Source organism: Diadema antillarum, unplaced genomic scaffold (genome assembly GCF_040938485.1).
Source record: "Diadema antillarum isolate AM-2024a unplaced genomic scaffold, OU_Dant_1.0 seq00000443_RagTag, whole genome shotgun sequence".
NCBI lineage: Eukaryota > Metazoa > Echinodermata > Echinoidea > Diadematoida > Diadematidae > Diadema > Diadema antillarum.
In genome coordinates, this window is record NW_027271418.1 from 360,663 (window position 1) to 378,329 (window position 17,667).

Genomic DNA, 17,667 nt, shown 5'->3' on the forward strand with positions numbered 1-17,667 from the left:
AAAAAAATGAAATGAAACCCGGAAGTGCCACCAGAAATATTAGTCACGCCCCCCCCCCCCCCCTTTACAGAATTACTGGATCCGCCCCTGGTACGCGTACACTGCATTGTGGACGCAAACCAGCAATCATACCAGCGCAAGAACTTGTTGTTTCCTCTATAACGTGTCTTAGTATGGGTATCTCGAAATCTGGTGCCACATTCTCAAAGCCAATTCTTTCTACAAGTTTGCTCTTTTATCACGAATTCAGCCATGAAATTACTATAGACGATTATGAGATCTCACGTCAGGATTTGGCAAACAAACTGATACTAAAGTAAGATAACCGGCATGGGTGAATTTCATTTTACGGCGATGTATACAAAATGCGTCATATTGTTTTGAACTCCTAAACATGGCTGACATCTACATTTCCGCTGACACTGTGTTGTTTTTTTCCTAAATATTCTACCGTCGGATTATGATGACAAGTGACAATCGGTGTTTATAAGCCTAGAAAAGTGATTGATAACTTGGTTGATTGTTGAAGTAAGACGTTTGTATTGAGTATAAAATCTAATAAGAATTATCTGCTTGGTGTCGATATCTGGCTCCTGTCGAAAACTGGTGCACTAACGGTAAATTGTGTAACTCTATGATCTAGTATATAAATATTTACAAACTTAATTTATAAATATGTATGATTATGCAATGGTATGTAGGCTATATATGATTATGTTTGTACGTGTAAAGCTAAGGAGGGTGACTCTTTTGCAACCGATTGTATGGCGTGTGTGGAGTGTTTGTTCTCAAGTCGTATGATTTTGCACGATGATATGAAAGGGTAGATTTTATCAGCATATGCAAAGATTATATAAAATGTATGACACAGAGATGTTTAGCTTGTGAATGGGCGTGACATTAAAGGTGCATAGTCCCGGTAGTGTAGAGGGCGCTGTTGATGATACTGCCGATAACCGTTAGCATTGATATGAAGATTACCGAAGTTGAGCTGTCATCAAGAGTAAAATGCGTAAGTGTTGCTAATAGTAGAGGCTACTATGTAATCCCGTGAGATGTTTGTGCCAAAATTGATTTTTTGGCTAACTTTGTCAATTTTAGGGTGCTGAATCCAAAAAACTTTGGTTCCATTTTTTCCGACCACGTTTTCAGCCGCCATTTTGAATTTCAAAATGGCTGCCATAGCAAACTGTATTTTTATCTATATCTCATTAAGTGAGCATTGTAGAAGCTTCAAATTTGGTGCAAAATGCATTGTTGTGATGTCAGACACACTGGTATATCTTTTTCTGATGTTGTGGATTGTTTTGATACAATTTGTAGGCTGCCATCTTGAATTTCAAAATGGCCGCCATAGCAAACAGTATTTTGAACTATATCTCATACAATGAGCATTGAAGAAGCTTCAAATTTGGTGCAAAATACATGGTTGTGATGTCAGACACTCTGATATATCATTTTCTGATATTGTGGATTGTTTTGATGCAATTTATTGGCTGCCATCTTGAAATTCAAAATGGCCGCCATAGCGTTTTTACCCATATGTCATATTGCAATTGTGACCCTGCACCACAAAACGAACAAAGTCGCCAGACATGAAATTTTAGTTAAGAGCATATTCTGAAAGAGCAGACTATCAGCTTTGAAATGATGCATAAATCAAATCAAATAAAATGGACTATCCTAACCTATCTAAATATTGGAATGAAAGTACACACTCAGGAAAAGTGTGAACTGAGAAAAGAAGCTCTGAAGTAGAGTGTTTATTCAATCTTTACCATGTTTACCAATCTTTACCAAGCCGTGCTGGCTGTGCGATGAATGGGCAAAAAAAGGATGTAAACCACTGGAGTAACAACAATGAAGAGATTATCAAATCGAACTGAAATTGGGCATGCCTTATTAACACATTCTGTCCTTAATTAATGCCAACTTTCAAAGTAGTAGCATCATCCTTTCAAAAGTTATAGGAGTTGAAAGTGGAGAGTGTGTACAAGGTTTTTTAGGAAATGACAAGAGGACTCTAAAGACACAAAATCACCCTGTTCTGCCAAAAATGTTCAAGATGAACTGCTCGAAAAAACACTTTCCTGCCCGTTTTATGATCCCAAATTTTAGCGTAATGTAGAAGAAGACTTGCTCTTCCAGAAAGTGTTGAAAAGTCAAGATCGGCTCGGTTGACCCATTTCACCTATTTTCAGTCCTCACACAAAATCAGTGTGTGCGACTTTTTGTTCGTTTTGTGATGCACGGTCACAATTTTTGTAGGAACATCACATTTTCAGTAATACACATGCTTGTGTGTCCAACGTTCCATACAGCTGTTTCCTATTGTGGATCATTAGATAGGCCACCATCTCGAAATTCAAGATGGTGGCCATAGAAAAACATATAAGCCTAATACTGCGGGAAGCGCCTTAGATGAATTTGCTAAAATTGTCCTAGTTAGACCGAATTCATTTTCAGGTCACGCAGAATGACAGCCATCTCTTAATTCAAATGGCCGCCATAGATTCAGACTGTAAGGACGAGGTTCCAATGACGTCATCAAGCCATTCTGAGGGGCAAAAACTGTGTGGGGAGGGGGAGGGGAGGGGTCCTATATCCCTTCCCATAAGTGTGGGCAAGCTTGTAAGCGTTACATCCCACGTCCCATCATAGCCAAGCGGGTATGTGGTTCGCTTACACATGATTTGTTTTTGCCTCTCAGGCAAAACATTATTACGATTTTGGAGTCATGGAACATCGTTAGTAGTTATATTCAATCCCAGTTATTAAATATGCGTACAAAAGCAAGCACTGATAAGGTTAAAGGCGGTCTTAAAAAACTTGACGTTGCCTCGAGAGAATGAAGACAACCAAGGAAAAGTCTCGCAATGGCAATAAATACCATGGTCACCCTACCAGACATCCCATTCAAAAGCTTGTTTGTTGACCACAAAATAAACAACTCATCAGGGAGCTCATAATTGCTGGATATATTCCTGGAATAACACAGAATGAATAATGAATACCAATGAGTAGGTTTTTCCTGATTGCCCTTGTGTGGGTCATCCTCAATTATCAAAACTTCAAAAAATCTGATAGACCTGTCATTATCCAGTCATTACTGGACAATACAATTATCGGAAGTTATAAGTTCTACTGTTCTAAGTAATTCCACAATCACTCTCCATCTCACAATTTTATGGCCTTCTCCTCATTCTCACTAACAAAGGTTAATTTTTCATACCCATGCCTTAGAAACCCACAAAACCGAGCCAAATAATCAGCCTGACAGTTGAAATACTAATCAGTCAATTCCATCTGACACAGAATGGGAAAAAAGAAACAAAGGGTTCATCAAAGATGCCATGGGGGTGTCACTCGTCAAAACGAGTAAGCAGATATTCTTATTCCATTGCATGTATTAGATGCTACTTCAAGAGCAATAGGGAGTTCCAGAGATATTGATGATTGTTACGTAAATAGACACTGACATTTTCATTCTCCTAATGGATCTTAGCTTCACTTTTAATACTGCATCGCATGTTGTCTGCTCCATCGCTGGAAAAGGAGATGATAAAGTACAATTGACATTGTTGACAGATTATGTTCTGCAAATTGTTGCGAAAAACAGGTCTGCTTGGTCACGCTTTTCATAGCATGGGCTGAAGTTGAAAAAAAAAATTGAGGATGTCTCAAAGAGTACATACGGACCAAGGAGTATCCATATTAAAGCCTTGAATCACGCAGAATGTGCATTGACACAGTCCATGCCTGCCAGAAGTTGGGCGTGGATGACTTCAACCTGGACAATCTCCTGCTTTGCTCTCGTAGAGTCGTGATACAACACATCCAGAGAACAAACCTCGTAAACCTTCACAACCTTATTTGTGCCTCTACTTTGCATACAGGGGAATATGATATGGAACATTGTAGTTATTTCCGTTGGACATACATAAACTGTGCAATTAAATGCTTTGAGCTTCCTACACCAACGGTAGCCACAGAATTCATTATCATGTTCATATGGCAACAAATGCAAAAGTGATTGTTTCTGAAAGAATTTAGAACCAATTCTCCCCTGTGTACAGCCCTATACAAGTGGTGTGACTTCAAAAACATATGGAGGGAATGAGCCTATAAGACATTAACTAAGTAAATTTCAGATAAATTTTCTAGCACACGGCTAATATTGTGTATTTAAACTTTACATCCAAATCGTCTAAATGGGGGCATTAAGTCACTCAGACACAGATACTGAGGCACTTCTGAAAGTCATTTGCTTTGACACCAGAATCACATGATTTCCCATTCACAAGTTTTACCCAAATGCAATGCTCTTAAAGGAATGTTTCCCATGGCAGCTATTTTTCATTTCAATATGGCAGTGTACCTACAGGAAGCAGTCCCGCCAGTGCAATAATAATACTATTTATTAAAGTGATTGACTTACACACAGTTCCTACATCATCATGAAAATGCTCCAGCATGCTTGAGTTTGCAGGATAAAGATCTTATAGCTCCAAATATGGGTCGAAATCCATCTTGAATTTCAAGAGTGTCAGCAAATGCGAGTATCCATGATTACAGAATGTATATAATTGTGTGTGTGGTGTGTGTGTGTGTGTTTGTAAAAGAATGTCCAATGTACACCGTCATAAACTTTAATATCCTAAAAGTTGCTTGTAACCACAGATACTAGCTGAAAAGCAGCCATTTTGATTGATAACATGGCAGCCTCAAAAATGAATAAAAAGGCCCGGTTTATGCCCTAAATGTGAACTATCTGCATTGTTTACAACATGGAATATGAGTAAGAATATGGTATGGTGGCCATTTTGAATTTCAAGATGGCCACCTATAACATTAAACTGAACCATTATTTCAGAAAAATAGGTTTCAGAAAGTCTGATAGCATACGCATGCTCTTTGCCCCAAGTTAGAACCTTACACAATGCATACGATATGAGATATAGGCCCAATTACATTTGCTTTGGTGGTAATTTTGAATTTCAAGATGGCCGCCAACCAAAATGATCCACCATTGAAATGAAAATGTATTTATTAGCATCTCTGACATCACAAGCATGTTTTTTGATACTTTTTATACTTTCCATATGCTTACAACCTGAGATACAGGTAAAAATGCATTCAGCTATGGCGGCCATTTTGAATTTCAAGATGGCAGCTCTCAAACATTGTATTAAAACAATCTACAATATCAGGAAATATTGTATCAGAATGTCTGACATCATAAACATGCTTTTTGCATCAAATTTGCATCTTCTATGATGCTCACATTATGAGAACTGGGTCAAAATACAATTTGCTATGGCGGCCATTTTGAAATTCAAAATGGCGGCTGAAGACGTGGTCGAAAAAATGGAACCAAAGTTTTTGGATTCAGCACCCCCAAATTGACCAAGTTAGCTAAAAATATCAATTTTGGCACTAAAATCTAACGGGGTCCAATATTTCGACATAGCAGACCCTACTAAGGTATACAAGTTCAAGTTTAGATTCAAACTCACAACATTTGCCCACTTCCCATCAAGGACTTTCAGTGTACATAATAGCAAATGAGGTTTAGTGCATTATGTTCAATCGAATTGAGAGTTATCACAGTCTTCTTTTACAATTTTATAATTTTTTCGTATTTCCCTTTTCAAACTAACAATATCCCCTCTCCGTGTTTCCACGTCTATATAGCACGATAGAAATTACAATGGACGTACGTACGTATTTTGAAATATCCAATTAATGATAATCCATAATATTGCATACAATTAAAAGAACAGTAAAATCAATTCTCTATTTCAAATCAAATTGTTTTCCATTATGAAATTACTATGCACAAAACAGGAAATGTTTGTAAACACGATGATATGGACAAGAATAGGAGCCATGTATGGGACGGCGAAACGGCGAAATACAGAAATACTAGTCTGGTTTTGAACATCAGCAACAAATATCAGAAACGAGACCACAACCATGAACTGGCAAACAGATTTCATCTGTTGGGACTTGCCTCTATGAGTCAATTCTCGCTATCGCCAATGACGTAAAAAGTACCCGGATGTGGCTTTTTCGTCAAGATTTAGTGCACTTGGTAGCAAGGGCACTTCCGGCGCGGGTCATAATTTGCACAACGCTAGCGTGCGCGTACGTGACCTTACCTATAGCGCAGCGCCGACCACGGATACTATAGTACAGTACAGTAGGCCGCTGTACCGCCCGAGCCAGCGAGTTGCCAGGCCTGTCATACTCGTACACTGTAGTCCCCGCCAGCGTGTTTTTTTTTAGACGGCACAGATTGGGGAAACTAAAAATCTATCGGGGACCCTATCCCTAAACCTGACCCTAATCCTAATCCTAACCCTAACCATCAAACCCTAACCCTAACCCTAACCCTAACCCTAACCCCAACCCTAACCCTAACCCTAACCCTAACCATAACCAAAAACCCTAACCCAACGTTTTTCCTATAGGTTTAACACGTGCCATGCCCCAATCTGTGCCGTCTTAAAAAAAAAACGCTCCCCGCCAAGCCGGCGGCCGGCCTTGCTAGCATTATGCACCACTGCACGCATAGCGCATAAGCTAACACATACCGGTACGGCGTACATCACAGATAAGTACGTACGTACAATGTACGTAGGCACTAGGCTTACTACCTAGTGCTACTATAATACTACCACTACTAGTAAGTCGCGCGTGCACGTATTGCGCTGTGGAGTCACCCGCAAACTTGACCCACGCGGCCACGTCACGTCTCGCATGCCAGTAAGGGTCCTATTTCTGCAGATTTTTTTTCATTCATTGTCGTGCGAACAACACATGGCAGCTTCGCAGCAACAACCAATAGTCGTATTAACAGCAATTTCTTAAGAATGGAGAAATTTCAAATCATATTAAAGCTGTAATTCAAGTCAAGAAAACCGGAAGTACACGTAGAATACAGTCACTTGTGTGTGTAAATAGCATTAGTCACGTATCACGCGCGTACGAACGGAAGTGACTTTGCTAACGGACTATCCCAAAATGCACCATAAATGACGCTTAAATCAACATCCGGGTACTTTTTACGTCATTGGCGATAGCGGGAATTCAATCAATTCAATCATAGTTTATTTCCAATCATCGAAAATCAAAAAAACATAGTACAAAGTATACATGTGATGAAATAATATTGTTCAAACGTTTGCAAAAGGTTCATGAAATATCTATACGAGACAAATTATAGAACAACATATAACATGTACAATATTTAGGAAAAAACACTGTATGAATACTTCGTGGGCGAGCGGAAAATAAATTCGATTATAGAAAATAGTGATCCACTAAAAAGCAAAGCTTGTCGGACGTGGATCGCTAGATAAATAATGAGTAAATGATATACTATTCGATAACAATATACATGTAATTATTTTGAGATACACCGGTTGGGAAAAAAATATAGAATACCAGTGCTAGTGCCCGGACACTGCTCACTGAACCACGTGTACCGGGAAAATATGACAAGGACAACACGTTCGTACACACATTCGATTACCCACACGTACATACACTGTAAGACGCGAGACCGAGTACCGAGAGGAGAGAAGACGGTAACAATACAAGTCTACGAAGAACAAAAGACAGGAAAGGAAAAGGAGAGAAGAAAGAAGAGAAGTCTGCAAACAGAACACGCCAAGTGCTGCGACATCAGACACAACTGTTACGTAACAAGAATGGACGATTGTGGAATTCCCCAGTGGAATGACGTCATTGTTTATTTGAGTATCATTGGCGGGTGATTTAAATTAGTGCAATTAAACTTCGAGCTCAGTCAGCATGGTCAGGCGCTAATCTTTTACGGCGTACACAATTAAACCATCTCTCGTCTCTCGTCTTAGCGAAACTCTCTAGATTCTCATGTTTGGCTTATCCATGTATAATACTTTTTGAAGTTAAGATAGAAAGTTCGATTAAATATACTTGTGAGATGTGCAGTGCAAAGTTTTCAGCTAGAAGAGCAATATCAGGCGTCATCATCGCATGCATCATCAGAATCAGCAAGTATTGCACGCGTGTAAAGTGTGTGGTGAGACTTTCAAACGAATCGACAGCTTAAAGCGCCATGAGAAATCCCAGCACCATCATCGAAATATCCATGGGCAGGAGGATAGAACAACAGATGGAGCAAAGAAAGACTTGACCCGTCATCATCTGACATTTCATCAGGATCAACGAGTTTTGTATGTTTGCGTGTGGGAATGCGTTTGGGCGACTCGATAGTTCAGGACGACATACGAGAAGACACAACATCTTTCCAAATGTTTTTTCCGATGAGGAAAGTTAACGCTTGGTTTGTTCAAAATGTAAGGCTCATTTTACCGAGATCAGAGATCTTGAAGATCTTCACGACAGTAACTTCAGTTATATCATTGGCATCGAGAGGTATTGTCTTAAGTATCAATGTAGACAATGCAAAAAATTGTGGAAATCTAGAAAAACGCTTCATCGACACGAAAAACTCTGCAGCGCAACAGCAACCAAACACGTTTTTCCTAAGGGGCTTGCAACATTTCACAACTTAGCCGCCTGGAGGCTGAGGGAATTTCAGTAGAGGGAAGTAGGAGATTTTTCCCATATTTCGCTACATTTGACATAGAGAGCTATCTTGAAAAATCTAATGAAAATGCAAATCTCATGGCAGCCTACGATATACATCACGACATTTACCTTTGAGTATTAGCGTAAACTAAAATGTAGCAGGTTACAACAAGGCTTATTGCATGTAAGTCCCCAGACATTAATCGACAATATGGTGACGTACTTACTAGAAGTCTGCCAACAATTTTCCATCTTCTGGAACCACTATATCAAGATGTCCTGGATAAGATCGATGTCAAAGTTGAGGAGGCATGGAATAGACTCTCGACAGAATGATGGGCTAAAATCTCCAGTCCACAAAATAATGAGACGGCGACAAAAAGTCTATTTGCAAGAGTTGCCACTTGTTTCTGTGCCCAGCCCTTCTCGAAAAAGAATCTTACCAATCACCTAGTATTATATTTGAAAGACTTTGAGTTGTTTGACCCCTATCGTTATATTGCGAAACAGATAAGTTATTGACCACTGTATATAAAACTCATTCGGTCAATGGACGATGGCGTGACCATGACAAAGAACTCGCATGTGTCAGTCGCATCTATGAGCACTCTTTCATGCGTCATACAGCATGTTAGAACTCCACTGCTAAGTGGGTATACTCATGCGTATCTTGCGTCATTATCTTATGATCCTACATCATGTTTACACATAAAACAATGTAATGATGTCAAATTTTCTGCATGTATTATCGTGCAAACTTGCAATTCCACAACCTTACTTCAAAATCGTGCAAGCATGCAACTTAACATTAACTTAAGTCTACAATAACTACTGAATTCATTTTTTGTAAGTCTCACTCTCCACAGCTCTACAATTTCCTACTGATGAATCTTAATCTAGCTGGCATTAATAATTCATATGCATTTACACACACATAAAAATTCATACTTTCAGTTTCAGTTTCAGTTCATTAATATTCATGATGTTCGGTCCTCTCGCTCGATCTCCACATGAAGAGTGTGCTTTTTTTATCACTACAGACAGTCACTTCCCACTTGTAAACACTTTATACAAGTTTGTTTGCCTACATGCTTGCTTTTCCAACAGTATGTTAAAACTGACTTAAATCTCTCTGTCATAAGTACGATGTATGATATATTATAACGATGAAATGATGAAAGGATGAAACAATACACGGTAAAGTGATCGAATAATGCAATGATCAAACTATGAAGTGATTGAACGATGAAATGGTCGAACGGATGACATGATGAAGAGAGGAATATCAAAGTCCTTATTCATTGTCACCTTAAGTTGTCATTTATTCACACCATGATGAGATTACGTCATGCAAATTCATACAGAAATTTTTTTTCCATGATACACTAGAAACGCGCACAGCCCCATCACTCCATAAACTCCACATAACGGATGACATGATGAAAAGATGAATATTAAAGTCCGAATTCATTGTCACCTTTTGATGTCATTTATTCACAACATAATGAGATTACGTCATGCAAATTCATATAATTCTTCCATGATAGGCCCTACACTAGAAACGCGCACAGCCCCATCACTCCATCACTCGGCGGGTACGTGATAATAGGCCTACCTTATGATCCTACATCATGTTTACACATTTACACGGATGTTTGTACTGATATCACATTTCTGTATGTATCATCATGCAAGCATACGACCCAACAACCTAACTCTGCAATAACCAAAAAATTCACTCCAAGAGTCTCGCTCTCCACAGCTCCACAAGTCCCTCCTGAGCATGCTTAATCTTGCAATCATACATAATTGATACGTATTTGCATACATTAATATTCATATGCTAGGTCATCTTGCTGGATCTCCGCTGCTCCCCAATTCGCTTTTAGTGATGCCTCATCCTACAAACGTTACTGTAATACGAATATGCATATTTATTTTCGTATCAACCTTTCGTATCATCGTGCAAAATCATACGACTCGACAACATTAACTCCACACCAGCCATACAGTCGATTGCAAAAGAGTGCCCCTTCACAGCTTCACAGCTCCACACATCCTTTAGTTGTTTTTTTTTTAATAAATCCTGCAGTGTTGATTAGTTCTTCATAAGATGAATACATAGATGCAGGCAGTTATCCTTGACTAAGGGGGTGTTATCATTACCTTATTGCCTACAAAGTACTGTAAAGACTTAAATTCATTCTAATTGGTGAACTTTATGTATTTTGAGCTGTTTCAGTGGTAGCCAAAACAAAGAAATGCATTAAAATACCACAATCACTCTAAGTTGTTTGATACTGATGACTATGTACTCAGATCTATAGTACCACGAGAACATAATAACTAAGAAAACGAATTGTATAAGTCAAACACAGTTGGGGGGGGGGGTAGAGGAGGGGGTGGGCAAGGGAGGGGGAAGGAGATGGGGGAGAGGGAAGGAGAGGGGGAGAACATTTGACACAAGTAGATAAACATAAAACAGCAGAGCTTGTATGGAATGAATGACTTCCTATTGACTTGTGTGCATTACATTCATGCTCTATAGGGCTCACACGCGTAAATAATTCCCCTTAGAGACGTGTGTTAAAATTCAAAATTAAAAAAAATAATTGTAAAACAACTGGGAAAATGAGGTGTTTCAGCTTCACTAACCCGATGGATAAGTAAGATGTACCCTTTCATCCATCAAATTTCCAAGGCGGGTTCTTTGCTCAAACTCTGTCCAAGTGTCCGCAAAGCAAGACTACGAGTTCTTTTCACTTAAAAAGTAACCTATTTTCTGTACAGGCACCCAATGAAATATAGTCCCTTCAATTTCAATGAGAAAAGCTTAAATCATCTTCACCTCCAAATACTTTTTTAAACAAAAGCCTTCAATCTTTGACAAAATATACAAATCATTTAAAACAATAACCCATTAAATTTAGGTGTAAATAGTCCCCTCCTTTGTCTAAGATTGAGAAAAGTAGCCTCTACAATAATCATTGCTATAGTAAACCCTTATACAGTCCAACTGTGTGTAACATTACAGACAGAATGCAAATGTCATTATTTAGTCATGATGTCATCACTTACTTATGACTAGCGTAATACAATATAGGAGTGTGATATCAGTCTGCCGACCAACATTATGCAGGTAGAGAAAGACTGAATTCATTAGTTATAACAAGACAGTGAAAGTGTAAAGCCCACTGCACACCACACAATCCAACTTGTCACATGACTATGGAAGCAAGCTGGGTCATATGACAAGTCGTGTGACTCGACACTGCACACTATGCATCAGATCGCATAGTTAGGCTTACAACTGTACTGTTGTCAGTACATATACCGTGGTGTGATTCTCTGAAAGTCCATGACTGGTAGTGAAAATCTGCCATGTCAAATCTTTATGACATGCATTGCAACCTTATTGCTCAACTGGAAACTGGCAAGGCTGGTGATGTCACACTTCTGGTCACTAGGTCGTACATTCAGGAAATCGTGACAAAGTTGAGTAGTGTACAGCAGGCTTGAGCTCTGAGGTTAGGAAGGCAGGTAATAGGTAGGTAGGCAGGTAGCATTTCAAGTAAGTAGGGTTTGCTGAAAGTAGGGTTCAAGGGTCACCTCAGCAGAAGGAGGGAATCATACCAACACATGTCCTAACTGAGGGTTGACTGCTCACCTCCATTGGTCATCTGCCTGTCCCACTTCCTGATTCATCAGCTGAGCCAACATGTGTGCTTTGGCCATGGAGTCTTCCGTCTGAACATTTGCCATCTTACCAAGACAATCTTCAAGAATGATCTCCAGCCTGTCGTGAGGGGTGGGTGCTTTTAGCAGCTCTGTGCAAGCTGGTAAATACAAACCAGAGATTCTTATCTTAAAATACAAATCTTTTCCTTGTCTATATTTGTCTCACATTCAACATAATCTGCACCCTGTCAATGTCTAGTAACAGTTTAGTTTAATATTCAGAGATTCATAGGAGTTTATGCAAGGGACAAGGTAACATCTCATTTTGGCTTTTAAAAATATTTTTGTTGGCCTGTTTTTGGTTGTAGTTGATATTTTGAAATCAAACTTGTAACAGTGTATCCACTCATTCACTTTAGCCATGGGCCTTCACAACTACAACTGCTTCACCACATTGACTATTGATGCCTTTCAAAGTTGTCCAGATGATTTTAACAGCAAAGATATCATCTACACTTTGCACTGATCCTTCACTTATTCATACACACAAACAATGCGTTTGCTGGAGAAATAAAACATTGACTACGTTTTCCTTGTTAGCATTGTATGCTGAATGAATAATAAAATAAGCACAATAATAACCATCACAAACAAAAGAAAGGTTCAATATAAAATAATATACTCTTCTTCTAACAATTGTAGAGCTGAATATGCTATGGAAACAAAATCAGTAGCTTTTGACACAAAAAAGTGCATTAAATGCAAAATCATGGTAATCCAATAGACTTAACAAACCAAACATGTAATTTGTAAAATCACATAAAAGATGTAAATGTTACTGACATGAGTGATAATAATAAGAACCCACTAATGATGATGATTATCATGTTTAGCCCAAGTGATGTGGTGTGCTAAAAAGAAGCAGTGCACTGTCATTTGTTTTCTGTCTGTTTGTCTCACAAACTACAGGCATGACATTTGCATCCTCTGCATAGACCATTGCATAGCACACAAGGCATTCTCATTTATAAAGCCAACAAACAATACTGTAATTTGCGACAAGAAAAAAGTCACTCACTCTTCTCTACGTCTTCATCAGCCTTCCTCTCCACCTTGGCCTTGCCTCCAACTGTGTCTTGCCAACTTTGTATTCTCATACTGCATGATGCCACAGCAATACCCAACTGGCCAGTAGGGGGCAGCAGACTCTCCAGTTGTTGTAGGACTGCAAGAAGCTCTGCCAATGATGAGGCTCCTTTGCTAGACCTCTCCTGGTGGGGAAAAACCAGGAGACAACATTCCTATAATCACTTAATGGTTAAAACAAATACAGCTTTTCAACATTTTAGTTCTCAAAGAAAATGATTATGACTTCATTCCATAACATATCAGTATAAATGATGGCTTTGAGTTTCTTGTAGTGTGTGTGGACTGCATCTTTAAACTTCTATCACATATCTCATGTAATCACAGATATATTTTATGACAAACTCTACTTTCATTCTTACAATACACAAGGTGCTTGCAAGTGTCTACATGAAAGAGTTATCTTCTCTAATGAGTATGTGCTATATTTGTAAGCATGAAGTATCTGGCAAATATTTTGAACCATCTATCAAGAAGGCAGTCCACTAATTTGCACATGTGGTTAAAACCGATGTCACTTATTTGCTAAAACATTTTAACTTTTAATTTCCATAATTTTCTTAATCTTATTTGATTTTAACAAAAGCTTTTGCTGCTCTGATAGCTTGATTAAGCTCTATTCATAAAAGATAATTGTGACATGGGGAAGACACTTTCTCTGGTCTACAAAGAGCTAGTTTCTTTTTTTCAGATCCCTCAAACAGTTTTGAAAATGAGGTTTGGTGCTTTTGTCACCATTAGTAAAGGTAAACACACAAAATGCAAATTGTATATTTCCTTCTAACACAAACATTTTATGATTTGTGCCCTGTGGGTGGTCATATACCCCTATCAGTGTATCATGGCTTTATATGACTCACCCCAACAGAAGTCATGTGCTTTATCAATGCACATGGGTAGCTGGGATTTGCCTGGAGGCCTTGAAGAAAGCCTGCAGAGCTTTCAGAGCCTAGCATTGATTGTAAGGCACCTAGTACTGTGTGAGATAGACGGCCAGCTTGATGTCCCCTCTGTTCATCCAGCATGGCCTGAGAAGAAGGTATAGAATACAGCATCAAACATAGCAAGGTTCAGGGCTCGGAAACATCTCTGAACACTGTCACTACAGAGTTTTCATGTTCACTTCAAATCTCTTAATCCAAATAATCTTATATTATCCACTCCAACATAAGTGTGGAAATAAAATAACACAAAAAGATTCACAATTTTTCAAGAAGACTTTTATATCCTCATTCACTTCCACATAGGTGGGGAAAAAAAATGACACAAAAAGGTTTCATAGTACCTCAGGAGGATGTCCTCTCTGACTCTCTCTTTCTCTCCCCCTCTCTGTCTGCTCAATACCGACATGGCCACAGTGCAAATCAGCAAAATCTTTCAGGAATGTGCAACATTACGAACACACTGTGAACAAATTTCAGATAAACTGTTCCCAACATTTCTATCCACCCATACATTCATTAGATTAAACTAAAAACCACATATTTCATCAATGCAGTTCTAAATGCAATGAGTAACATGGTCTGTGTATACATACACACATTAACAAGCATATTTGCATATCAATCACACACTCTCAAAGATGGTATCAATATCTTTATTTCTTTTATCCTTATTCTACTTCTTTTCAATTTTTCATCCTTGTTTTAACTTCTTTCTTGACATGTAAACTCCTGTGTTTGTCATACTTTCATATCGCATCTAAAATTTCCCCTCTCAATTGTGCTACTTTTATAGGAGACATCTTGTGTTTATAACTGATAACAAAACTACTGCAAATCTATGTCTGTGTTGTACAACATACCATGCTGGGGTATAATCTCTTTAATATCTGAATCATACACACATGATAGGCTGCCAACATTCAAACTGCATAATCACTGAGATTTCAACAAGCAATCGGGGGGGGGGGGGGGGGGGGGGAGGGAGGAAGGGGCTACCTGTGTATTACATGCATCTCAATAGGCATAAAACCCAAATCATGGAAGCTTTTCTATGTTTTTGTCAGATATGAGAAATTTCATTTTTCAGATGCACTCCTACAGAATTATCAGCTCTTTACAGGTACCAATTTGTAAATGCAGACACACAACAAGGGCTTACCTTTTGTAATCGTCTCCAGACGTCCCTCTTCTCCTGACTGCTGGATGGTTCAGGGAGGTCGGCAAGCATCATCAGGGCCTTTCGGCACCACTCTTGGTCCTGGACCTGATCCACCTTGGGTTTCTGGTCCAATTTGGGCTTCTCTTCCTGCCCAGAGGTTGACACTTCCATTGCCTCTTCTCCATCTATTACATCCAGCATAGAAGAATAGAGGTACTTTGAGAAGTGGGTGGCAATGCACCAACAAATGCAAAATATATGTCACTCTTCATACTACTTTGCTTCCGTCTTGAGTGCATGTGCCAAAAGTTACTGCTTTATTCACAGATTTGCTCTGATGAACAAATGCATAGGAACTTTGAAGATACAACTATTCAGGCCTAAGATGTGTAGGAGGGTTCTTGTATGTGCTAGTGAGCTGTGCCAGTGATGTCAATGGTGAAAATTTAGTCATTCAGATCACTCTCTAACAGCATGGTTGTTGGCCTTCAGAAGGGGTGTCAGAGTGAGGGATCATCATTATAGTTCACCATGGTCACTAGATGTCCTCTAGAGGACTACAAAGGACCTTTCCTCCTAAATATTTGACATACAGAGAAATTGACTACAAAACTTGACGAACAAACTATGAGTCATATGCACAAAAAGTAATTGAGGACTATTATGCAAGACAGCATGGGAAAGATACCAAGTCAATCAATATGCAAAGCACATAGGATGCTGTGTCAGATGAATATGGCAAAAGTGGACATTTTCGTAGTGTCCAAATTTTCATACATTTTGATTGGCATGAAACTTATGTGAAAATAGAAGAGTGCGAACACATTATATTTTTGCTTATCATACGTGACAATATTTTATCAATTTGATCCCGCGGAATGACATACATGTTAACATTTGTTTTACCTGACTGAGTTTTAAAAAAAATTACCACTATTAGAGTAATTGACAACCATATCATATTACTATTTTGCATGATTTCACTTAAATTTTCATTAATTTTGTAATAGCACTGTAAAAACACATACACATGCACAAAACAAAAACACAAAAAACAATTAAATTTTCAGTGGGTAACTTCCCCTCCACTGTTCTTGAAGTCTAAAGATACCTTTCTCCTCCTTTGTTGTGTGGTCAGAAGGTTGACATTTCAAGAGGGCCAGGAACTGGTTCCCACCCTGGGCCCCTCTCATCTGCTGAACCTCAACCAGTTGGGCCATGTAAGCCTTGTCCACCACAGCCTGGTCCATGGCTGCGGGCAGCTGGACCACGGCTGCATCAAGGTGGGCCAGCAGCTTGCTGTCATTTACAGGTGAGGAATAACAGACATGGATTCCAGATTAGCGAGATCACATGTCTGCAGAATCTTCAACATTGCGAGAATTTCACCCAAACAGATATATTAACCAACACATACAAACATAACAAAGAAACTAGTCTATTTTGGCCATGCCACAAGACACGAGTGCCTTGAGAAAAGAATCATTAAGGGGATGGTCATATGTGTATGCAACATGACAAAGAAGAGGAAGGACATACATATACTCACAAACACACAAATACATGCATATCCTTGAAAAAATCTTGTTGATTCAACTTCATAAAGAGATATCATTTTCCTCTACTAAGTAGGCAGACAAAAAGACAATGACTGCCATTGAGAGAAATCCACTCAACAACACAGACTGACCCACTAAGGGCAAAAACTACAATCAAATTTAACACTCATTCAAACATTCAACTAATTAGCAGTACAATGATCAACTATTTACCTCATGCTCTGGACAGGGATACCAAAAGACTGGATGAAGAGAACTAGCTGAGCCGGCTCTAGGTCTTGTAGAGCTGTTGACAGAAAGTTTAGTACCATGTGAAGAATAAGAATGCACATCAGCAATGCTGGTTCAATCATTTGCAATGGATCTATCTACAGTATACAAGTGACATAAGAATCTGGATACCAATATCTAAGGGTTTGACAATGGTGTTGTATTTGTAATACACAAGCAACAAATAGGAAATCAAATGAAAACGCTAAAATAACTATGATACACTCATGAATACAGATCCCAAGACCAAATTCCAGTTACTTCTGTTGCGATAAACACAGGCAGCACAAAGTGAAATAGGTGAGACAAGCCGTACCTGCTATGACTAACT

The 17,667-nt window shown here is 38.8% G+C and overlaps 1 protein-coding gene across 1 annotated transcript; it reads right to left on the reverse strand.

Annotated features, from left to right (window-relative positions):
• Window positions 1-12,076: 12,076 nt before the first annotated feature.
• Window positions 12,077-17,352, reverse strand: LOC139732706 (uncharacterized; the record flags this gene model as incomplete). The annotated part of the gene is made up of 6 exons (XM_071643559.1): window positions 12,077-12,416; window positions 13,337-13,529; window positions 14,265-14,432; window positions 15,508-15,692; window positions 16,619-16,806; window positions 17,280-17,352. Coding segments are annotated over 6 exons (980 nt in total), but the record flags the coding sequence as incomplete, so codon positions are not given.
• Between the last annotated feature and the right edge of the window lie 315 nt (window positions 17,353-17,667).